This window comes from Hakea prostrata, chromosome 2 (genome assembly GCF_041222555.1).
Source record: "Hakea prostrata isolate BN-2017 chromosome 2, UWA_Hpros_2, whole genome shotgun sequence".
Taxonomy (NCBI): Eukaryota; Viridiplantae; Streptophyta; class Magnoliopsida; order Proteales; family Proteaceae; genus Hakea; species Hakea prostrata.
The window spans coordinates 51,355,284-51,381,276 of record NC_142601.1 but is presented as its reverse complement, the minus strand read 5'-3'; the positions used below and the strand labels follow the sequence as shown (position 1 = coordinate 51,381,276).

General features: G+C 37.3%; 1 protein-coding gene across 1 annotated transcript; it reads left to right on the top strand.

The window, feature by feature from the left end:
• The first annotated feature begins 4,063 nt into the window (after window positions 1–4,063).
• LOC149024756 (high mobility group B protein 10-like) lies at window positions 4,064–18,062 on the top strand. Its single transcript, XM_089144966.1, has 7 exons — window positions 4,064–4,458; window positions 5,882–5,960; window positions 11,992–12,154; window positions 12,293–12,394; window positions 13,255–13,616; window positions 14,094–14,172; window positions 17,926–18,062. Exons 1-7 carry the CDS (start codon window positions 4,175–4,177, stop codon window positions 17,970–17,972), a joined length of 1,116 nt encoding a protein of 371 aa, XP_089001092.1. The 5' UTR covers window positions 4,064–4,174; the 3' UTR covers window positions 17,973–18,062.
• The last annotated feature ends 7,931 nt before the right edge of the window (window positions 18,063–25,993 follow it).

Below are 25,993 nucleotides of genomic sequence, written 5' to 3'. Positions count from 1 at the left end.
GTTTAGAGTTGAAAAGAGAACAAAACCTAGCCACCAATCTGCAAACACAAGGCTTGGTCGCTTGGGGCTGCTAGGACAGGCGACCAAGGCTTCTGTGTATGGGCAGAAAGTGCCTAAATCAATAGAAAACTTCACGTTTGGATTCCAAACAACTCCAAAATTAATTAGAAAATTTTGAAATCATGGTAGGACATTATCTAGCGTGGTTTAAGGATCAACCATAGCAAAAGGAAAGAAAACCTAATGAATCCTATATTAGGTTTTTACTGAAATCATACTGCAAGATTCATGGAAGAGCTAGAGTGAATGGATTCACTCTAGAGTGAATGGATTCACTCTAGAGTGAAGAGGATAGAAGACAAATGTCTGAAATCATAATAGATTATGGTCTCACTTGGTTTAGAGATCAAACTAAACAAAAGTATGAAAATGTAATAGATCTTATACTAGGTCTTCTTTGAAATCTTACCGTGAAGTTCACAGCAGAGCTAGAGTGAATGGAACTTCACTATAGAACAAAGGGGAAAGTAGAGATAGGTCATCACAACAAGTATAGATCTTCTTCTAGGTCTATACAGTAGGTAGAAACAAGAAAAAGTGAAGAACTAGAACAAATAAGAGGATTACTAACTTTTAAGAAAGAGAATCAACGAACAAAAACCTTGATGGATACTTCCACACCTTCCTTCACCTTGGAGAGTGTATTTTTGAGAGTCTTTGACGTTCTTTGATAGCTTTATAACATAATGACACGTTTTAGAACGAAAAATAATTAAATAGGGCTTCAAAATATATATTTTCCCAAAACACCCTTTTTGCCCAAGACTAGTCGGTCACCTGAGCTGGTCGCCTGGGGGCTGGGGCAACCAAGGTAGGCTGCCAGATCCTGGTAGTTTTGATCTAAGAGGGGTATTGATGCTCCGAAAGCCCTAGCTTCTTCTTAGGTCTTACCTGGTTTTTCTGGACCTTCTACTTGTGTCATTATTGTACTCTTGATCCATCTACCAAGTTTGTCAATGTTCGAGTTAGTTCTTCTTCCATAATCTAACAAAATTCCTAACTTAGCATCATATCCATCTACTTTCATTGGTTCATAGTTTAATCCAATGGTTTCAATTCGGATGGCCCATAGTTGCCTTCTTCTTGCACTCTGGGTTTTCAGACTTACAATATGGATTTCCTGGTTAAGATTTTGAGGGATTTCACATTTAATGTCTCCTAACCGACAACCATAAGGCCCAAACCAAAAGTCTTAGTAGAAGATCATGACGCCCCCTCAAAGATGCCACCAAGATCCAACCCCTTCTTTCTTCTCGTAGAAGAAGTTTCTCCTTAGTCCAAGTAAGAGAATTTCAAAGGTACCTAAAGGTAATGTGAAAGTTTGAACTTGTAACTTTGAGATACCATTAACTAATCAACTTGACAATAACCAACTATCTACCATCTGTCATTTGTTTTTATGGGAGAAGGGTTTGGTGTGGGGTGGCATGAACTAATTTGGGCAAAGAGGAGCCAACGTAGATACTCTTTTATCCCTTGGCTCATGGTTTTGGGAAGATTCCCTACCAAGGATAGGTTGCTTTCATGGAGCATCTAAGTGGATCACTTATGCACCCTCTATAGATAGGAATCCGAGAACCACAATTATCTATTTTGTCAATGTGGCTTTTCTAGTTCAAAATTTTCTTTTGGGGGAGGGGGTGGGGGAAAGCAGTTCTTTCTCTTAATGGATATCACAAGAAGGCCATTATTATTCATGTGGATGGTGCCTGGAATAATTTAGGTTTGGGTGGGAGGGGTGTCATTATTTGGGAACGTGGTGAGTTGTTTGGGGCCGCCAAATGTAAGTGGAGTCACTCTTTCTCTGCCATGTCTATGGAAGCTGAAGCATGTAGGGATGTTGTCCTCTTCGCCATTGCTCTCTAGTTGAAGAAGGTTACAATCTATTTGGATTGCTTGCCAGTTGTTTTGCAGCTGAATGGCAGCAATGCTCTGTGGATTGGGCATCTTTAGGAATTTTAGCCCATGTGAAGTCTTTTTACTCTCTAGTTTTATTTCTATCCGGTTTAGGTCTTTTTCCATTATGGGAACCTTTTAGCAGATTTTCTAGCTATTGGCTCCTCCCATCTCAGCCTTGCTAAAGTCTGGATCAGAAGCCCTCCTCCTTTTGTTGTAGATACCTCTATCTGTAATGCGAGGTCTTTCTCGCTTTCCTCTTTCATCTAATACAAATCCATGTTTCGGACAAAAAATAAAAAATAAAACTACCAAAAAAAGGAGAAGCTATGTAATTTGTATTCTAAAGCGGAGAGCTTTTGGTGATTTCAATACTTTGTGAATGTGCAATAAATTATTGACAAATGTCCTTCCATCTTGCAACCATCTACATTTTCATGTGTCAGCCATCTACATAGAGTTTCAAATGTTCTTGGGCATGGGGAGGATCTTCCTTCGCTTGTAACTTTGTATGTACATTGTCTATAATTTTATAATATTATATATACATTTTTTTTGTTTAAAAAATATTATATAGAACTTATAAATAGGGGATTTTTCTTTTTCTTTTAGGATCTAAGGTTTGTTTGGGTGAATTTACGTATAAATATATGGCTCAAGACTTTATCCATAGTCTAAAAGATATTCAAACTCTTAAAGGTAATATTATGAGGCATTGGATTTTTTTTTTTTTGGGTAGCAATAAATGATTTGGATGCTCGTCTGCACTTTAGATTTTTATTTGGTGGAATCCACTTTATGATAAATGCTAATAATAAATGCCTTGTCCTATTATAATAAATGCTCATGCATTCATTAATTGCAAGAGTTTTTTTTTCTAAATTAGTTCTTAAAGCTCATAACAAATTTAGATCAGATTCTCTTATATTGCTCTAGATTTCAATCTAAATCTAAAAAAGCGTGAAGAATAGAATTTCATCACTAGAAGTAAAATGATATGTTCTTATTAAAATCTCGGTAAAAAAAAAAGTAGATTCTCTGCATCAAATCTACGCATTTATGGACAGAAGTAAAAAAAATCATCGAACTACCAATTTATCTATACCTAAGTCAATTCCTATTTTCGACATGTATTATTTAGTTTAGAAACTCATTCGAAGTCTAACCTCAAGCTTACATTTTGCAACCCCAATAATTATCATCATTACTAATAAATATTGTTGACAACATAGTTAATAAGTTCTTGTATTAATTGTCGTATCCAACTATTTTAATAGAGGATGACATATTTGTTATATTTCATTCACTATGTCGTTCTCATATATGACTTTGAAATTACATCGTATCGATGCTCTTATGTCATCCAGATCTCGTAATTCATTAACCTACTAATTATTATATGAATTATCATGGTTTGAGTATAACCAAAAGAACTTGACGATTTGATATCAGATTAGTTGAATCGGCCGATTCATATCGGTACAAAATAAAATAATAAAATGTCAAAAAATCACTTCTAAGAAAAAATGGAGTTATATTTTTTTCCCCCTCTTGGTTACTAGGTAGATCCGTAGATATGTCTAGACTATGAACTGAGTCGCTGACCAGGAGTCATGACTCGGAATTTGGAATTTCAAAAACACGTGTCCAAAAAAAATATAATAATAATACGTTATCCGAGTGATTTGTCTTTTTTACCCATAGTATATGTATGTATATTTAACCCTAATATTTAATAATTTATAATATAATAATAAACAATTTTCTCCTACTTCTACTTCTTTCTCTACATATAAATTTATACATCTCCATCACAAATGTATTCCAATCTGTATCCTCTCCTTCTGCGATAGTGTTTTCTTCTCCAACAAAAAAAAAAAAAATAGTGTCTGAGTCTGTTTGTCTTTCTTGGGAATCTACCATATTTTATACAAGAGTCAGCATGGTACGGATTAGAAAAAAATTATTAAAAATGAGGTAATCAAAAATTTATTTTCTGAGTTTACGAATATTTTCATTTTTTATTTTAGATGGTGAGAGATTTTCTCCAATCCCCACCCATGGATTCCATTCTCTGATGTCTCTTCTTTGTCCTCTGTGAAACTGTGATATTTTCTTTTTTTTTGGTAGAAGTGAGACTCTGAATTTTGGACTGGTTTTTTGATTTTGATGAAATTGGAAAATTCACGTTTCTTTTACCCTTTTGACGAAAAAAATAATGTCTACCTCTCTCTCCAGTACTGAGCCAACTCCAACAGCGACTGATGCGGGAAGTACGAGTGAACAAATTCCCAGCACTTCAGGTGGTGCTGCTGCTGCGGCTGCGGCTGCTGCGGCATCGACGACTGCTGCTGATGCTTCAACCATAGCCAAAGCTGGGAATTTAGACGTAGCTAAATCCTATCCTTTGCCGTCTGCTGAATATGAAGAAGTCGTTGAGGATGTTGATATGTTCATGCAAACCCTCCTAGAACTTCATCGTTACTTGGGAACCAAGTTTATGTGAGTTTGTGACTTGTTTACCTAAATTTCTTGGAGTTTATCTGCAAATGAAATGGGTTTTAGTCGTCTTCATTTCTTGCAGTGTTTCTTGATTTCTTGCAAATAGTGCAGGATTTTATGGATTTGATTTCTTGGTTAACGGAATTTATGTGCAGGCTTCTTTTAGATGGTTAGTTTGTTTATATTTACTGTATGTGATCTGTCTTAACTTCGAAGAAAGAGTTTTTAGAGGCGTTGTGTATGATTTGTTATTTCGCCGTGTTTCAGAAATGGGTTTTTATAATTCTTGGATTTTCTCCTTGTTGGTTTGTTGTTAAGGTATACTGATGATTATATTTTTTCTGTATATGATTCTGTTCTAACGTCTAAGGAAGACCCTTGGAGGCAACGTCGTGGACGCTTTTGTATTTCACTGGATTTCAGAAATTGGTTCTATTTTGCTGGACTTCTCCAATCATTGTCTCCGTGCTTGATATATATATATATATATTATTTTTATTCTTGACGATCTGTTATCGTAAGATGAAATGTGGGTTCTTTCAGGTATTTGTATCTAAAATTTGCTCTGAATTCGTAGTAAAGAAAACGGGGTTTTTTATCTAGGGATTTTGTAAATTCCCCATCTCCTCCATATGCTGCTGCTGTTTTTTTTTTCTTCTTCAGTTGGACATTTTTCGTTTTACCTTGCAGTTTGCTTACTTTAACTGCATGCATGTGATACCTGTATCGTTCAGCTTGTGGGATGGGCTGAACATGGCATTTCTTTGCAAATCTTTTTTGTTTTTCTGTTGCTTTGTTTTTTTTTGTTTCTCTGGTGAGGGTGGGGTGGGCGAGAATAAACCTTGTTTGCAAGGTATGATGTGGGGTCATTTGTATTTTATCAAACAGTTTGAACGGTTTTATGCTTTACCTATTCGTGTATTACATTTTGAATTTTCCCTTGTTTTTGTACTTTCTTTTTGTCTTTATAAACAACGATTATTAAATTGGATGCCAGTAAGTGAGCACGTGTTTTTCGGTTCTGACTCTGTCAAAGAATGTGCTTCTTTTTGCAAATACTGGACTTTGATCAATTCAAAAAGAGCAAGTTTTTTAATTGCCACTTTATCGCTGCCCCTCCTGTCTGATGGAGTTATTACTTCTATGTGATTGCTTTTTCATATGGTCAGTGTGCTCCTTGATTATGGGATTTGGAAGTCCTTGGTTGGTAGTTTCAGATTGGGAGTATTTATTATTTAGATCAATACGTTTGTATTTAACGTTGCATGTGAATGTGTTACCTTGCCAGATTGGCATGCCATGCGTGCCTTGAAATTTAATAGATGTTAGCTTCTCACATACAAACCATCTGGTTCCTACATTGAAAAAGAGAAAGCTCTTCATTTTTGTCTTCATTTCACCCTGTGATTCACTCACTTGACAGGGTGCCTACCATGGGAGGAAAGACCCTGGATCTGCATCGCCTTTTTGTGGAGGTAACATCCCGTGGTGGTCTAGAAAAGGTATGAATCATATTATTTCTCTAAATGTGGTTAAGACACTTCCTGCACTTCTCATACTATGAATGGATGGGTAGTTCAATGTAGCATACAAGTTATTTTGGCTGGGGTTGCTGGCCTGTGGTTCATCTGATCCTCCGTGATACACCATGGTCGATCTTCCTTGGCAATTGGCCAAAATGTTGTCGAATGGGTTATAGGACCCAGCCTCCAGTGCCATTTTGAAATCCTTGGTCTCAAGGATCTATTAATGCATATGCGAAATTAAATGCTAAGCATTCTGAATTATCCACAGCATATGGGTGATCCATATAATTTGTTGCATGGTTATGCATTTTGTTCTTTTCTATATGGTATGAAGTGAATGGCTAAGATTGCGCGACCAAACCCAGCTTAGCCTTCTCTAATTGGATTACCATTTTGTTTCTTTTCTTTTTTTTTTTTTTTTTGTTTTTTGTTTTTTTTTTTTTTGTTTTTTTTTTTTTGGGGGGGGGGGGGGGAGTTGTTTGCACGGCCCCCTATTCCAATTATCTGCTCCTTCCATGCCATTTCCTGATGCTGGAGCAGTCCCATGGACCAAGCTGAACCTATTTGAGAATCTAGATGGAGAACTGTGTCCAATTGTTTTTTAGAACCTGATAGGATTTTGAGAAATTTTATTTATTTGGCAAATATTATATTATCCTTTGTTTTCCAAAGTTATTAGACGTGTTGGGAAACTTTAATTTGAGTTTTATTGACTTTATAATTTTGTTTGTTCTTTTAGGAATTAATTAGGACCCAGGAGATAGATTATAATTCTATTGCCATTATAGACGTCAATTAGGGGATTTATTTTAATTTTTATTGTATAATCGTCATTTCGGTTCCTTTGTTTTCACTTATTGTTGTATCTTTGCCTCCTTAGATTTGTGCATAATGGTTGTGATGTTACCCTGGATTCCAGTGCCAGTAGGAGGATCTTTTCTATGATCACAGCAAGCAGTCTAGGGTTTAATGCTTTGCTGTTCGGGGTCCAATCTCAAAGGATGGCAACAATTAGGGAATTGTAACCTAGTTCAGGTCTGGAACTCAGGAATAGCAGCTGTATTGCACTCAAAATGCTCAAGGAACCCCATGGCTAGGTCTGATTAGGTTCCCAACTATTAGTTCTAGGTATAGGGTTGAGTTGGATAGGGTTTTAGGGTTTGACTAGGTTAGAAAGAGGTCTGAAATTAAGAGAAAATACTCTGTTTTGTATGAACTGCAATTGCAGAAAATTTCCAAGTAAAATTAGGTCTCTTATTGTGTTTTGGACTCGGTTAGGGTTAGGGTTTGGATCGAGGGTAGGGTTGGGGGGGGGGGGTGATGCTAATCCTAAAAGGGTTTAGGCTTTGGGTTAAGGGAAGTAGATTTATAGGGTTTCTAATGGAATTAGGGTTGAGGGTTTTAAAGAAGAAGATGAAGTGCAGGATAATTCTACAACTTCTAAAGGAGGGGATGTAGTTAAGTTCAGAAGTAGGAAAGGGGGAGAGGTAGGGTTGATCCTAGGGTAGGGCTAATAGGGGGAAGGGGGTAGGGGATATAGGACTTATAAAAGGGGTAGGATGCTGTTGCCACAAGGGGGGAGAAGAGGGTGAGGAAGCTTCCAAATGGGGTAGGGAGGGGAATTGAGTTGGGAATTGGGTTGGGGGTTGTACTTGTTTAGAAAGGGGCTGTTAGCTGAAGATTGAGTTGAAGAGGGCTCCAGGGCTGCTGCAGGCTTGAAGAAGATGAAGAAAGCTGTAACTGCGGAATCTCTCTCAATTCCCTCAAACCCAGGTTGTGGCTAGCTTCCCATGGCTCCAAGTCTCTGAAATTTTATTGATCTTCAACTGAATTGCCTACAATGAAGTGGGGGCTTTTTATAGCCTTACACTTGATGGAAACAGACTTAGACTCAATCTAGCAAACTTAATTGGGACTCAAACTAGAGAATCCATGTTGGATTGGGATTCCTCTTACAACTCTGAAACTTAATAACAAACTAGAAAGGAGTCTTCGAAAAATCTCCTAAATAAAAAAATAACTTGCAAAAATAAATAACTTCTAGGAGGAATCCTGCTTGAAAATTGGATCCCAACTGGGACTCTAACTCTTATAAGAACTCTAGCCACTAATCCAATTGAAAAACAAGTAGAAATAAGATCCTAAAAATATCATGGGATTTACTGGACCCTTTTGGTTTTTAAAGGGGATGGGAAAAGACCATAATGCCCTTCTGAAGGTTCGGCCAGCCCCTTGGTGCTCCAATGGGCTTGGTTTGTGGTCCAGATTTTGATGGGCTTTGTGCAGGTTGGACCTTGTTACATTAGGTTGGTTTTTGAATCTTCTCCTTACGGTCTTAGGCTTGCCACATTTATGTCAACAATTAGTTTCCACACACAATAATTATATGATGGTTCATCCGCCGCCCTACCTCCCCACACCCCAAAAAATAAAAATAAATAAATAAAAAAAAAGAGAGAGAGAGAGAAAGAAAGAAGAAAGTAATTTTATGATGATGCAAATTGGAAACCCCATGCAAGGCAATGATTAGCTTGGATTAGGGTTAGGGTTTTGGGAAATTAGGGTTCTAAATTTTGTGGTTTCTAGAGGGTAACTGGGGCTGAAATTAGGGTTGAGTGTGGAGGGAGTGAGGGGATTGTGAATTTGTGATTCTAAAAAGGACAAAATTCTGTGGAGGGAATAGGGAGTTATGAATTTTAGGGTTTGGGGGAAGAAGAGGGCTGAATGGGTAGGGAAGAGGGGAATCACGGGGTGTGGCGGAGGTAGAAGATGGGGAAAGGTTAGGGTTGAGTGCTTACCAAATTAGAAGGCTGGGGATGAAGAATTGCTGAAGCCAACAAGCTGCCGCAGGAGATTTCCTGTGCTTGGAAACCCTAGTAACCCTAGTCAATTCTTGATCTGTGCTGTAACTCTCTCTCTCTGCAGTAATTTAGTCATCAAAACTCATCTCTTACAAGCATTAGGCAATAAAAACTCCTACATTCCTACTAGAACTTAACTTCAAAAGCTGAAACTAAAAGACCTTCTATTTTAGACAGAACTCCTAACTAAAATAGGAATATAGGATTGCTTCTTAAATCTTAACTTAACATGGACTGACTGACAAAAAATCAAAGACAGAACTGGGCTCCAAACAAAATTGTGACTATGACTAGACCTAGTTGGGCTTGACTTTGACTGTCCAAAATGACAAAAATACCCGTGCTGTCAAACCATGCTGCTTGGCAGTGCTGTAGGCTGCTGGGTAGCAACCCTAGGTCGTTGGTCCTGCATCAGCACCCCAATTGATGAGGGTGTGAAGTGGTATAGTTTCATTTCAGTGCAGCTTTGGAATAGTTCAAAAACTAGGTACTCAATACCTATACATTACATACCATATAAAATTTACATTTGTGAAATCGCAATCATACCACTATAGTATGTTTTCAATGCAGTATGCAAACCATATGGAAAATGGTGCCTGTACGATATGCAAAAGGAATAGAAATGATGCACTGGATTAGTCAACCTTTAGTTTTCCCTGATCAATGTCACTTTCCCCCTTAGTTTCAAGCATTGTTCGCAAATCAAAGAAGAATATTTTCTATGGCTTGAGACTTCAGGTACAACAGGGAACTCGGTTCTCAAAAAATCAAGATCTCGCAAGATCTCAATCGAGATATGGTAAAAATCCCTGATCAACTTGCGCAACTCAAGGGCCCATCTCAGCGGGTAGTAGGTTTCAGTTTGGGCTAAATACAGTGGTAGCCTTGGAATTGTGGAAAAACAAGTATATATATGAGTTTCAACTTGGCTGTAAGTTGAAAACCGATATGCTTAAGGAGTGAACGTGCAAACTTACAAAACATGATTTATGCAACCATTACTTGATATAAATGAATATAAAGGTTTAAAGTTAAATAGTACATCAAACATGTTCTGTTGTTCACAATTTCACATTACAACATCGGTGCACCTACAAGTTACACCATGAGAGTACAAGAGTAAAATCAATGACTGAAGCTCCTCCGACTTCTGCTCCACCAGCACCTCCATCAAAGTAGAATATAGTTTTTGAAAAAAATGAAGTTTGGGAAGAACACTCACATTGCTTCAAGATTAGCTTCAAAATAGTAGGTCTTTGTTGTAGATTAGCTCAATAGGTTGTTGATGCAGCCTAGGTTTGAGATTTGACTAATTTCCTGATGAAAAATCCGGCCTAAACGCCAAAACAAGGGGGAAGAGTGTCGAGACCAGTTGAGATTGAGATATCTCAACTTGTCTTGACCTAGATGGGGTATTTATAAAGACTAGGTTGAGATGAGACCTTGCGAGATCCGAGATCTCAGCCAATATATTGTATTTTTTGATACCGTCTGAACTTGCATGAGATTTCAAGCTCCCAAAAGAGTGAGATCTCGTGAGACCTTGAACCATGATATTTTCTATGTTGTTCTGCTTCCTTCCAGTGTTAGGTTAAGCATTTAGGAAGCCCTAAAGAAACCAATGCGCATCTGACTGCAAAGAAGAAAAAAAAACTAATTGTTTAGGAACCCATCAAAATTCTTCTGATGAAGATTTTTTTTGTAGCTTTTCTTTCCATTGAATGGTAAATGCCTTGCTCACCTCCTTGGATGAAGACAAAGATTTACTAGCTTTTGTTTTCTCCAGAGGGGAATTCAGTTGGAGTTGAAGACAAATTGAAGTTTTCTCGTTGTTTTCTTTGTTAAATCTATGGGTTTGCTCTGTTGGAGAAGATTAAGGACAAAATGAATTTTTTTTCTTTGTTTATGATTTTCAGTGTTGTTGATGATATTTAGTTTTTCGTTTAATAATTCCATTAGTTTAGAGTTTTTTTGTAATTATGGCTGGGTGATTTCGTTTACTGGGACAACATTGACATTGTTAGTGTTAGGACGTCTCTTTCTCTTTGTTGGTTTGAAGTGATGAAGGTCCATCCAGCTTTAAAGAAATTGAACATGATGCTTAGGTACGGCATCAATCCAAGCCTTTTGGAAGCTAATAGACACATGGGAAGGCAGAAAAACTCCGTCTATTTGTGGAGTTTCAGGATTTTGCTATTGACAAGTAGTCCTGTACTAAAAATGAAGGAGGTTTTATTTTCTTAACCCTTAAACCGTATGTAAGCTGCAGTTTTGGTATGTAGAATGAAACCATTGCCATACCATATTGCATCAAAAGCTTCTTGAAAACCACACTTTCCCATATTTGAAACAATTTGGTACGATACAGCTTTATATGGGCTGTTTCAGTTTCAGTACCTAATTGGCACCCTTACCATTTGAGATTATCCCATGAGAACACCCATACAGCCTAACTGAAATAGCAAGAAACCCTTTCTTAGAACAAGCTGGTTCTCTTAGAAGATCTTGGTTTCCTCATTCAATTGAGGCTGCATCAGTTATTTACTGGGCAAATAGTTAATGTTAGTGGAAGCTTAAGCACGTGAGGCTTTCTTTTGTCTCCCGGGGGGGGGGTAGTATTTAGCTTTATCAATGAGCATCTTGCTCCAGTGGGTGACCAATATATGGGCCATTTTGTTGGGAACCCTTGATTCTTTGGTGGATGTATTATTACCATAATTTGATAGCTGAAATTGAATGTATTGTCAATCATTATTACCAGGTCCAAGTAATTGTAGTTTTTGTTGTGTTTTTCAGTCTTTAATTTCTTCTTTTTTGTTCCCAAACACAAACTGGTAGATTGTAAATTTCCATATGCAGAAAATGATTTGGCCACAACAGTCTTATTTCTCAAATACGGTGGTAGGAGCTTTGTGCACTGGGCATGCCCTTTTTACTATAATGACATTAGATGCACATCAGCTTATCTACTACTATAGTACTATCTATCTTTATGTTTCTTATTTTGATAATAACATACAGGGATGATTCTTTTTTGGAAATACAACAATTTTCGAGTTTGTCCTTTCAGTTTGTTGTCGTTGTGCTGATTCGTGATTAGTGTACATTCACATAAAAAAATGTCTCTCTTGGATTGGTTTCAGGTTGTTAGTGATCGCAAGTGGAGGGACGTTATTGATGTATTCTGTTTCCCAGCAACAATTACCAATGCGTCATTTGTCTTGCGGAAGTACTACCTTTCCTTGCTTCATGACTATGAGCAAGTGTATTACTTCCGCCGACATGGCTCGTTGACCTCAGAAGCTGGTGTGTTTTTACCCAGATCTACATCATGCTCTCCATTATCTGATCATTTAGTTATGTTGTTTAATAGTTCCCTCTTTTTTTCTTTTTATTTGAAAAAACAAAAAATCTTCAGTTTTCCTTATTTATTTCTTTCCGCAGTTTCTGTGGCTAAGTGCCCTGCCCGTGGGTCAGCAAGCTTACAAGTTCAAGCTGATGCTCCAGCTTCTAATGAAAAAGGAAGCTCTGTAATTGAATCACCAGGTCAGATACTTCAAACTTTACGTTTCCTTTTGGAGCATGTTTCTGATGTGAAATATGGTTTGCCATTAACAGTAGGAAAAACATATTTCCTCTCTTCAGTGAATATTTTGTGAACACCCAAAAACAGAATTTTTGTTCAAATCATTTGCCACTAAAAATAAGGCTCTTAAGTGTCTTGGTTCTGAAAGTGGCAATTTAGGTGCCACAGCATTTTATATGGTGACACGTACTAGTTTTAAGATCTTTTGGGAGTTCTAATCTTTTTAATATGGTGCCTTCTGGATATAGTAATATCAAATTTTAACAGTTTATTTGACTGAATTCTTTCTTAACTTCAAAATTCTGACGCTTTTTCATTCACAGCTTTGACCTTAGCCCTTTTGTTCCTTTCCACCATGCCTCACTCTGGTAAGGAAAACATTTTTGAGCCTCTTCCCTGTCACTTTGAATCCATCAAATCAGATAATAGTAGTCTTCAGTTGCACTGTCACTTGTCTTTGCTGCATGTGACAAACCATCTCCATCAACTCTCTCATCTTGTTACTTACTGGTGCTACTAAACTTCCTCCAGATGCTTCATTTTCTAGTTTGCTTTTCTAGTCATGTCAATTATCAAGTTCTGCTACACTAATTGGATTCATGTGTTAATGAGTAGTTCGTTAAGTATTTTTGACTCCTGATGGTATGCTCAACTGGGTCATTGATTTACACAATTTTCTGGAAGACTTCACCTTTCTCACTTCTCTGCTTGTATTTGCCACTTAACTTTACAGGCCTCCTTACATATGATTGAACCACCATTATAGGCTTTTCTTATTCCTGTGCATGCCTTAATAATTTCTGTATCTTCTGTTATGCAGCAAGTCGTCAACTGCAGGTTGGCTGTACAGTTTCTGGACAAATTGATGGAAAATTTGATAATGGATATTTTGTGACTTTTAATGTTGGTTCCGAGGTGTTGAGAGGTGTCCTGTATCATGTTCCTGATAAGTTGCAAGTGCCTAGGAGTCCTACTACTTCAATCATGACTGATCGGCCAAACCGTAAAAGATCTGCAAAAGAATTGAAGGATCCTTCTTGCCCTAAACTGAAGAGGGGCGATTACAAGTTCTCTTTTGCTGATAACTACCCAAAACTGATGTCATCCTATAATGAGCGAGAGAAAGCCATCAGTAAGGAGATTGAGCAGCTATGGAGTGAACTCACCGAAGATGAAAAACAGGTATTCCAAAGATTTCATTCCTTCCTAAATTTAATCTTAAACATCTACTTGTGGAATTACTTAATGAAATAAACTTACTAATTACTATTATGAGGAATAGGCTGCATTATTCATGAGACAGCATATGAGCCCTACTATATCAGTGGCTCCGCAATGGTTCAAAATACTCCATTGATGAGCTGCCTCATGTTGGTGGTTGTCCAAAAATGTATGCAAAATCTAGTCGAGGCACTCTCTTGATTGACTAGGGGAGCACCTTGAAACCATCTGAGACCAGCTAGGTTAAGGGGACCTAGGCCGATTGGGCAATATAATATCTGACAATTAAGAAGTCAACATAGTGTTTGCTAGGTAGATATAAAATGTTTACACATCAAGTTAGCAAAAGGCTTTTTATTGTGTACTAGATTTGATTATGAATCCATTGTATGATTGTATTTGTTAAGTTGTCATATATTATATATTATTGTCTTTTAGAGCGTTAATGTGATATGGAGTTTCACACAAGGACGAGCCGGGGAGCATTCAATGGCTCGTGCAGAAAATATTCAAGAAGGTAAACCTTTTTGAACTCCTAGTTCACTTCTTACCATGATTATATTTTGTTTTTGACACTCACTTGATTCCATAAGCTAAATATTCAACTGGTACACATGATTATTTAATTCTTTTTCTAGTTAATGAAAAACATTAAGAAACATTGACTTTTTGAATATATTCTTCTTGTGCATTGTATATATCTGCATGCTATGTAATTCTATTTTCACCCCTCTTCTTTGAGTAAATCCTTATTTTTAGATATTATATACTGTACAAGTACTCTGATTTGCTTGAAGCATCCAAAAATTCTCTGTTCAGTTCATTGAGGGACAGTATCAATACTAACTATAAAATGTGACCTTGGGTTGGTCATCTATATTTATTTTTGTCTTGGTTATTATGAATGGTGTCAGGATATGGTAATTCAATGACTTGCCCTCAACAATAGTTGTTTGTGTTTTAAGTCATCATCTTAAACTGTTACTGGGAGTTATGTTGCTTATTTTCATTGTGTTTTGGCTACTGTTCACGTGAACAGTAAATGGAGATGGAAGATGAATTTTTCATAGGATTAGGCAGCTATGGATCTTTGAGTGCAAGAAGGCTAGCTTTCTAAAGATAAACCTGTAAGTTGGTAGAAATTTCAATACTAGGGTCAGACTGTATGGTGTGCTGGGCTGACATTGGAGCTGAAGTTGGATGTATTTTCTTTTTGTACTGCTAATATCCTTGAGTGGATTAGGTGGTGATGTGTAACAAGGTCATCAAAGAGCATGAGAATGGGATAGGTGGTAGTGTGCAATCAACATATGGGGCAGATACTTGTTAATTAGGAGAATAACATGATGTATCCCTGAAATAGTTATGTTGGTTTGATGAATAATAGGTCATGGAACCTCTACCCCTTCTAAGTTCTTAGTAACCAGAACAATGTGTTTAGACTGTCTTATGAGGTAATTTGTCAATGTGAGGTTGTAATATGCGAACGGAAAACACCGCCAAAGTCCTTTACCAGAACATTACAAGGAATGGTTGGGACACAAATTAGAAAATGGTATTCAATTATCTAGAACATATGCAGGCACCTTGTTATGAGAAAGTCAGCTGTGGAGAAAAGATTTCACAAATAGTTATTACAAACATGTCTGAACCATTAGTGAATAGTGATTGAACAAATTCAAACAAGTGTACTTTTTTTGTTAAACATTGAATAGAGGATCCACTAGTACTTGTAGCAGCAGTGGTCATGGTTGTCATGGAGCCTGGGCGACTCAAGGTTTTGAAGGAAACCTGGATGCAAGGATAACAAACAAGGCGATCAAACAGCCACCTAGTTGAACAAGGAAACATTAGTTGCTAAGGCGTGTAGATCCCAAGTTGGTCACCTGTAGAACACCTTGACAACAGTGGCAAGTAGATAGTCCAGTATATCTTTGTAATATTGTCCAACTTGCTCAAGCCCTCCTTCAATCCTCCTCTTAATGTCTTAAAATATGTGAAAAAGAAAGAAACCAATCGAACAGTTAATTGGTTTTCATAAAACATGAAGTACAAATGAAGCAGGTGAGACTGTATCATGAGTTCATGACTTGTCACCTAGGTGGGGTATCCATCAACAAGAATTTTATACTTTTTGAAATGGAAGAGAATACATTTTTCTTTCCAAATCACATGGGAATTGTGAAGAAGCACCAGAGTTTGTAATCTATGGAGTGGATGATTTTGTGGTCAGTGGAGATGAGTTACAAATGTGAGCTAAAGTGGTTGTGGAGGGGGAGTAGATGGCTCAAGTTTCTTTAGATGTTTAGGTATCTGGTTATAATTGTTGAGGCTCAAAAACCGAGGAAGAAGCTTTGGATGTTTTTTCCAAGTGTTGTTTCACCAAAGTTGCTTCTAATAGAATGATCTTTCATAGCAATATCGGCCAATTCATTTGTGTAGCCTGGTTGACCATGTTTAGCCCAATATGTATCAATAATGTGATTGGGTTTGTCACAGAAGGTCCTCTGGAGAAAAGACCTGTCAATTTCCCGTCTACTTGGCCCACAAACATGACCCCTCATTAACCATGACTTTTGCCAAGCAAGGTAGAGCCTTGTCCTCAGCAAGCAACAAAAGCTGGAACTTCCCTAGGAAGGGAAGTGTCAACTCTGGATGGAGCAACAGTATGCTGAAGACTAGATAATGTCTCATTCGAGGAAGGTACTTCCTCACCAGGAAGAAGTTGATTTTTTAACAGGTTACTGGCCAAGATGTAGGCCAGCCAGCCAGAGATTTAGCCACATGAAACTCTTCCAACTTAAATCCAGTTGTGCCAAATTACTAGCAGTGGGTTGGTGAACCCAGAGTTCTTCAATGATACCTTTATGGCTGAAGGATTTTCATTCAACTTGTCCCCTGTTCTCATCCCGTTCATGGGTCTCCAATGTATCCATCTCTTGCAAATAGCTTTCCTAAACTCCATGTGCAGTGGTATGGAACATGATGTTGCAGCAATAGCTAGATCCATATTGTCCCACAACCATATTCGTAAGTTTGGATTTTTAGGCATCCATTCTTCATATGCTGTGATGGCATTTGTGTCCTTAGAACCAGCAGATGGATGATTTATCAATATTAAGATATTCCGTCTCCCCTTCGACATGGATATCAACAAGAATGGTTGAGATCATAACATGTACCTAGATTACACTGTCAAGTTACATGGATACCGAATAGAACCTGCGAATTGGATACAAAAATTAATAAGACTTAATTGCTAATAAGCGAGAACAAACTCAACGACAGATAAACCTGGTTACAATGGTGCCAATCACCCCCATGGCAAAACCAAGACCAGGACTGTAGAATAACTAAAAGTACCTCTAAAAATTGTTTGTGATGGTTGTTTCTGCCATTTGATCGTTAGCAAGTCTGTTTATTGGCGTACAAGACTCCTGTTGTGTCTTTGGAAACGGCCACGCTACTGGGCTTCAGTGAACATGCTGAATCAGCATGGCTGTGCAGCAAGCATGTGAAGACTGAAGACCAAGCTCCTAATTTTCCTTCACCTTGAGGACAAGGTGAATTTCATGGGGCTGGTAGTGCTAAGGTCCTAGGATCATGACATGTGGAGAAAAGAGAGTTGGGGGGGGGGGGGGGGTTGTCATAATTAACTCGCGGTTGGTTATAAATAGGGGCGAAGATGTGAGAAAAGGGTATGGAATGTTTTATGTGAGTGTTTGGGCAGCCTTTGGCTGTGGAGCAGCATATCTGTGGGAGTGAATGGCACCATCAAAACCAGTTTATCTTTCTTGTGTTGCTCTTGTTTGTTTCAGCCATTAAATACTATTAATTTTCGTATCAGATTGATTGGTTCTTATCAGATATCGACAATATTAAGATATTTCATCTTCCTTATCCTTTGTAGGCCCTTCAGCCATGTCTGCCAAATCTGAATTGTTTGCCTCCTTATTAAATTTTTGTCTAATCTGTTTCGCCCCTTTTCCTTATGATTCTGTCGACAGGTGATCTTCACTGACCCTCTCTGGTTTGAGATTAGTATTAGATTACTTTTACCTTCTTGTTTATACTCATATGCACCTTTTATTTGCATGTATTTTTTCAAGGTCATCTTGCTTATCAAACAATTGATAATTCCTTCTTTATTGTATCCTACCATATCTTATATTTCTTCAATCCCTACTCTTGCATATAGATGTTGTGGTGGTTTGTGAATATGGATGATAATCTGTTGAAGGTTAGTTGATCTTCTTAGTACCATCTGCAGGTTTATCGGGAGCAGGGACTGAAGGACAAGGAGAGTTACCAAAGTGAGATGTGGGCTTTCAACCCTTTAATAGGTTTATAGAAATTGATTTTCAGGACTCAAGACTCCTTTCTTAATAATTTTCCTCCCCCAACTTCCCCCCCCCCCCCCCACAAAAAAAAAAAAAAAAAAAAACCTAACCCAAAAAATAAAAAATAAAAAAAAAGAAAAGAAAAAGAAAAGCTCCCTTACATACAATTTTTGGTGTACAGAAAGGGAAAAAGGGAATCATGGATTTAAAATACTGTGTGTACTTAATGGTAAAATAGGCCTTGGTTGTATTTATTGTGGATTTGGCCTTGATACTATATCATGTTATGTTATATTATGTACATATTTATATGTCAGTTGGACAGGTTCCGACGCCGGGGGCGGGGCCCGCCCCCGTGGGGCTTTGTCGTGGTTCGTAATCTTGTTTTTCATTGTTTGGTTCGTTCCAGTGAGGTTGTAAGGTGGATAGAGGGGGGACCTATTCAAAATAAAAAATTAAAAAGAAAAGAAGAAGCTCCCTTACCAATTGTTTTTGGTGTACATAAAGGGAAAAGGGAATTATGGTTGTAAGACACTTCCTTGTACTGAGTGGTGAAATAGGCCTTGGTTGTATTTATTGTGGAATTAAAGGGAACTATATCATGTTCATAGAGTTTGTTGGTTGGTTCATAGATTTAAAAGCTATTGTTTGGTTTCTGTTTCCAGTGAGGATTGTTTGTTGGTTCATAGAGTTCATAGAGTTAAAAGCTATTGGTTGGTTTCTGTTTCCAGTGAGGGTTGTTGGTTGGTTCACAGAGTTAAAAGCTGAATCTCATGGCCATTTGGCATCTCTAAACATAAAATTGCCTTGTGATGCTAGGAAATGCATGTCTTGCCTCATGTAGTTGTGAATATTCTTTGGTTCTTGTGCATTGGCCATGGTGTGCCAAATGTGATTGCTTACTCTCTAGAGTTTCGGTGGTGGTGTCATCTTTTCCATTTTTTCTCGTTGCTGCTGTAAGCTTGGAAAGCTACGTTCTCTTCTGTTCTCTTCTCTTCTCTTCTGTGTTTGGATTTGTTTGGCTTAGTAATTCTAAAACAAGATAGAAAGAGCTGACCCTTTTGGAACGCAGGTTAAAAGATGATAATGGGAAAACGGAAAACCCCAGATTTTGGTGGTGGATAATGGAAACCTGGGAATTTTTGAAATTTTCTTTTTATAAATACTCTCTCTCCTCTTTTACTTATCTTCCCCTCATCTCCCACGTAAATTTGTTTACTCAAAAATTGGACATGACGATCAAATCTCATTAAATGACTTCCTAGATTCTGTGAGCTTGAATGTTTATCAGTTCTACCTAAAAACAGAAGTTTTTTTTTTTGATAAGAAGAAAAGTTTCATTAAATTAAAAACACTTACACCCATAATTTTTAGTTGCATTACCTGTTTTTATTAGTTCTGAATCAGATAGTGCTAACTTTTCAAACAAACCATCCAGCATTTGGGATGGAAATTTGTTAAATATTACATATTTGGTTGTCCTAGCAACCTTAATTAACATATCTATATGTTGTAAAGACCATGTTCCAAAATTTGGTTTTGGTAACAGATTTGGCTACTCTTCTATATTGAACCAAATTTCCTGTATCCCAATCCCTTGTGTTGTTGCCTTATCCATCCCATATTGTATTCCAAAAAGAGCTGCTTCTAGCTTGTCTGGTATCTGCACGGTTCCAAAATTGATGGACTTATGTCCATTCTTGTGCATCCCAATGCTCCATCCTACCATCCCTAGGTGCTGGTTAAGTACTCCTGCACATATTAATACAATATTATTAGTTTTTGGGATGATGTTGCACCAATTTAAGTTCTCATAAGTTAGGTTTCCTGCATTTGGGATTGGAGAATTATGAATTGTAATTTCATTATTGTAGTTTAAGATTTGCAATCCATTGATTCAGGCTTTTTAACACCTTCAGAGGGTTAGGATTTTTTTGTTGAAAAACTTTAAGATTTCTTTCCTGCCAAATGAAATAACAAGAGATAATAAAGATTGAGATAAACCATTTGGATTTGGATATATCCAAATGGGTTTCAAGGTTTTGGCACCAACTTAGAATTGATGAGTCTCTCCAATTTTCAGTTCGTAAGCCCAGTGGTCCAGCATCATGTATTCTTTTGGCCCATTCACATGATATAAAAACATGCCAACTTGTTTCGCTTGCTTTTTCACAGAGAGTGCATTCAGATGAACAGTTAGACCACTGGGCTAGTTTTGATCTGATTGGTAGACCGTCGTGCAGTAAACGCCAGAAAAACACCTTGAATTTTGGGTGTATAGGTAATTCCCAATAGAATTTCCACCACCCAAAAGAGGGGTTGCCTAACGAAGAGAAACGCCTCTTGATTATCTCAGAAAAAGCTTTTTAACCTGTGAATTCTCCATTTGGAGAAAGCAGGGAGGACCATGAGTCGTCATGGTCCGACAAATTAATTGGTGTTGAAATTATGGAAATAAAATATGGATGAGTTAGGAATATCTCCCTGTTGATGCTTTGGATATTGTTGAGGACCTCAGCAACTGTTGCTTGGCGTGGCCCTATTGAGAGATCATTTGTTGATGTTGGATCTGGCATTTGTGTTGGTAACCAGGGATCAAACCAGAAAGAAGTTTGTGTTCCAGCTCCGATTTTTTGTGTCACCATTGTTCTTAATTGCGGAATTATAGTCGTGAGACTATTCCAAAATCCATGATCCTTTCTTTGCACCAACTTTAGGGTCAAAAAGAGATTGATTTCTGAAATATTTTGCTTTTAGGATACAGACCCATAAAGCATCGGGTTGGGTTAGCATCCTCCATCCTTGTTTCAGAAGCAACGCAGAGTTGTAATCTTCCATCCTCTTAAAACCCATACCTCCCATCGCTTTTGGCTTGCAGAGTCTACCCCAAGCAATTAAGTTCAACTGTTTTTCTTGTTTGGCTGGCCATTCCAAAACCTTTGACAAATCGCATCTATTTTGGTGCAAATAGTCTTTGGGAATTTCAAACATTGCATTTGGTATAGCGCCATAGATTACAGTGAAGCTTGCATCAAAACTCCTCTTCCTGCGAAAGAGAGATTTGTTGCCTTCCAACAAGCCATCTTCTTGGTCATTCGCTCGAGCACAGATTGCAGAATTTTTGTTTTTCCTTTCCCAACCAATAATTTTGTTCCCAAATATGTTGTCTCTCCTCTTAGTTCTGGTACCCGTAAGATAGAAAGTATCACATTTCTGTCCTCTCTGGGCACATTCCGGATGAAATGAACCCCACTTTTCTCAAGGTTGATCTCTTGTCCTGTTAAATTTGAGAAAAGTTCTAGGACAGCCTTCAAAGCCATCACTTCTTTAGTGTCTACTTTGCAGAATAAAAACTTGTCATCTACAAAAAATAAGTGAGTGATATCTAGTGCCCCTCTCCCTAAAAACAGAAGTTAGTGAATGTATATCATACTTGTGGAGTTGAGGTTCTCCATGCAATGTTCTTTTGCAATCGTTGAACTCAATGTGTTGATTGGGTTCATACCAAAAAAAGGAAAAAATGTGTTAGATTGGGTTTTGCCTTTTTCCATCAATCTGGACCCCGACATTAATTTCCTCATAATTTTGTTGTCCATACTGGAACCGAATCCAAGGTTAAAAACCAAATCAACGTAATGAATTCCAATGATTGCCAAAAGGACCATTGCACAGAGAACCTCAGTTCTATGCATTCATTTACTTTTGTGTTTTGGTATAATTGATAAGCATTCAAGTTCACAGGGAAGCCATTTAATGAGATCTAGTCCAGATAAGAGGTACACAATTAGTTTGAATCTTGAAGATGCAGGGAAGGTAAGCATATGGGCTTTCCTAAGTGATTAGTAGTTCTTTAACCCATCGTCTTCCTGAGGAGTTTGTTACCTGTCAATGGTCCTAAATACACACTGGCAATTTCATAAAGCTGAGAGAACTTATAGTAGTAAGTAAAAGAGAGAGGGAGATCCTGTAACAATGGACAAATTTGCACCAAAAGAGAGAAAGTGACACTTAAAAAGCAAAGTGGAGAATTCAATTCTGTCTTTTGGCATCAATTTGGCATCGGTAGAACTGATAAGCATTCACTTATGGTTTTGAGAATGGGATAAGCACTATCACTTTTCCACAAAATCCTTTCATTTCCTTTTCTTCTCCCTCACCCCACTATACATGGGACCCACATGTTTTTTTTTTCCACCCCACCTTTGCAAACAAACGTAGCCTTATGGTTTTGAGAATGGGATAAGCATTCACTTATGGTTTTGAGAATGGGAAAGAATTTTTCTATTAGGCTTTTGGGAGAAGTAAATCAAAATAAAAGAAAAACAGGGTTTGGTCATGAAAAAGAAAGTTCGGTTTCAATATTTCAGGAGAAGAATCGCTGCATTAAGTAGTAGGGAAAAAATTAAATCATAAAACCTCCAAAAGGACTTTGGGGGCGGGGGTTTGGGGGGAGGGGGGAATGTGTGGTAGGGGTGGAGGTTCAAATCCATGACCTCCTCATTGCACTTATTGCCTCTATTGCCACCACTGTGCTGGAAGAACATTTATATCCTGTCATCAATTTTATAAGGACATAAAGGGACTCCGTCTATTTTTGTTTGTTTAGGAGCAGTTCCATAGATATCGAATATCCTTAATTTGGAAAAAAATATCAAATATCCTTATATGTTGAGATAAGGACATTAACCAGTTCGTGCTTGTTTTAGCTTTGTCCTTTATTTCTTGTTCCCTCTATTGCATTGAGTTTACATTCATGATGCAAGTAGAGTTGCGATCTTCCATCCATGAGGATAGATGACCTTATTTTCTATACATTTGTCTATCACATATTTAAGAAGGGGTTTATCTTTGGGTTACTTTGTCGGCTCAAAGGTAGAGCTTTCTTTTAATTTTATGGTGAGCAGATGTGAGGATTGTACAATTCCCTATACCTGTAGGTAGAAAATTTAGTATTTATGTACCCAAAAAAAGAAGAAGAGTATCTAGTCTCATCAGTCATCACTCATGTAAGCATACATTTCCTCACTTATAATATTCTTTATCGGCACGTTTTTGTGGCAAAATTGGCACATAATCTTGTATGGTACGTACGACTTCTGTACCAAAATGGGCAGTTTTAATAAAATAATTAAAAAATAAATATAAAATAATTAAAAAAATATATAAATATGTTGGTTTAGTTCATACACAGGTGCTCACATAAAATCAAATGAGATTATAATGTTTTCAAGTGATTAGTGGGAGTCTCGCTCTTGCTGCCAATTCATTTGGAATTTCCTTCATTTGCTCTTCCCTTTGTCTTGCTTCATTTTGGGTGTTTTAAGGGGGAATATAGGGGTTAGATATTAGTTTTTCAGGTATCCAATGCGGGTTTCCATACTCTTCAAACTATTTGTCGGCAACTTGCTCATCTCGGATGAAGTTATGAATAGCACAACAAGCAATGACAATTTTGGCTTGAGTACGTAATGTAAACCCGTGACACATTTTACTAAAAATTGGGAACCTGCTTTTTAAGCATCCAAAACATCTTTCTATAACATTCATTACTGAAGAGTGCATGTGGTTGAAAAGTTCAACAATAGTCCTTGGCCCTTGACTTCTCCCCTTGAAACCTCTCAAATGATACCGATTACCCTTGAATGGTGTCATGAATCCAGTCATAGTCGGGTATCCGGAGTCAACCACATAATACTTAAATACAATAATTTAAGATAATAAAAGTTAGTCCCATAAGTTTAGATCTGATGAAGGGTTAAAAAAATATCGATGAAGTAGTTGTATTAAATTTACCTAGAGGAGGATGAGGAAAATTGAAAGCAGAGTCTATAATCGCTTGACTAAAAACTTTGCAATCATTTGCAAAACCTTCCTAGCCATAATAGACAAACGTGAATTTCATGTCAAAGGAACATGCACACATGACATTTTGTGTGGTGATTCCTTTCCTTCCACGATATATTACTTGTTTTTCAGCCGGTATCATTACATGCACATGGGTGCCATCGATTGCACCAATACAATCCTAGTACAATGAACATTCTCAAACCCATTAATAGAAGTCGGTGAGGAGCATAAAATATAAATGTGGGAGATTGTATTCCAATAATGAAAGCTTGTATCATACCTTAAAGTAAAGAAAGTGTTTTGGATTTGTGAGTTTCTCTGTTGGAATTGCATCAAGGTTAGGAGGCCTTATGTTTTCTTTGCTTAACATCACAAAAGCATTTAACACTTTCTTGCATATTCTTGTGATTGTCTCAGGCGAACGTTGGAAATCTTTGGCCACATCCCTATATTTAAAGTCATGACCAAGTAAACACATAAATATATCAAGTTGTTCATCAAAACGAATATACCTAGTATCATCTAACCATGCTCGATGCCGCATTTTAGTCCCTAAGTTATAAAACACATGTCATTCCATCTTGAATTTCTCGAAGACGCGATCTATGTGTCCCTTTCATATTTTGTCCCTTTAATATTTCTCTAACATGTTCCGGTCCCGTGAGTTTGCTATCTCTTATTGGCTCAAGGACACGGGTCACTTGTGGTTGATTTATCAACAGCATTTTCAAACCTAAAAACTCGATAAAAATCTCTTCATCTAAATTACTAGATGTATCCATATTATGAATATAGTCCCTGAAAATAATCATACAAACCATGTTCAAATAGAAAGCACAACTAAATCTTCATAATGCATAATCTATTAAAAAGCACACAAATGCATAACATGCAAATCCAAAGTTTTATACTCCATACCTTACTTAAAAAAGAAGAAGAAGAAGAAGAAATGGTTCAACTTTGAGTAGGATCACTGGGGTGGTTGGGTAGCCTGAAGCATAGAATTTAGTGTAATATGTCTGGCTTCGGGGGGGCACATATTATCATTTATCCGACTTAACATGTAAGATTGCCTTGCCTAATGTGGCGGGATCCAAATTCATTGACATCAGAAGACCAAAGGTCTTAACAATGTTGATTTCATTACTATCAGTGGATGTTGCTGTACTCTGAGCTGGGTACTTGTCCCGCTTTGCCAAACACATTTATGAGAATGACTGAATTGCACTAGAATTGGAGAATCCTGGCTCTGTGCTCTTTCTCTTCCTTCTCTTTGCATTTGGAGTCTTGTCATGTCTTTCAGTAGGAGGGACCGGTCCACTGGGTGTACAAAGCTAATGGGTAAGTGACATCTCAGGATTGACATTAGAAAACATATTCAGGTTATATTCATCTAAGCTAGCATCATCACAAACTCATAATTATCCTTGCTCAAGTCCACTAAAGGTTGTAGTGCAGTGTCAGGAATAATCGCTTCCTCACCGATAGCATAAGTACCTCCATTACACAAGTCTTCCCACTCAGGAAGGCCATGCCTCTTAAACTTAGCCCAGCCTGAATTATCCTGTCATAAACATTGCAAGTCATTGTACATAAGCATACGGTTCATACTCTATTATTAAAAAAAACATTAATACCATAAACTGTCTAAATTTTAATAAATATAATATAAACATAGCCGAAATTCCCTTGATGTGCATTTCCTATAATGACTCATCATCAACAGTGGCATTTTTGGTGATAGCAGTCCACCCAAATCCTATAGTTTCCAGCAATTTCTTGAAACTAGCATACTACTGCCATAACTTGTTGTATTTGTTTGTTAACTGCTTCATTTCATAATTGATGTTTGACCTACTTCAAAATTTCTCTAGAATATTTTTCCACCCTACCTTGTTGAACGTGGATGTTGTTCTATTGGATGTCTTAACCTCCTCAACCATTATCTTAATAAAAAGTTGGATATTCTGTTGGCTCCAATAATTGGTGTTTGAGTGTTTGACGTTAACATTTTTGAAAATACTAATTCATACAAATAATGATGATATGTCATACTAGTTAACAATATATGTAATACTAATCAAATTAAACTTGATAAAGGTGCTGACAATGATTCTAACATTTATAAATTACATAAGATTAGCCATGATA

Coding starts and splice junctions, on each gene's coding strand:
- LOC149024756 (XM_089144966.1), top strand. CDS start 4,175: ATGTCTACCTCTCTCTCCAGTACTGAGCCAACTCCAACAGCGACTGAT. Junction 12,155..12,292: donor CTCGTTGACCTCAGAAGCTG/GTGTGTTTTTAC, acceptor TTCTTTCCGCAG/TTTCTGTGGCTAAGTGCCCT. Junction 14,173..17,925: donor TGCAGAAAATATTCAAGAAG/GTAAACCTTTTT, acceptor TACCATCTGCAG/GTTTATCGGGAGCAGGGACT.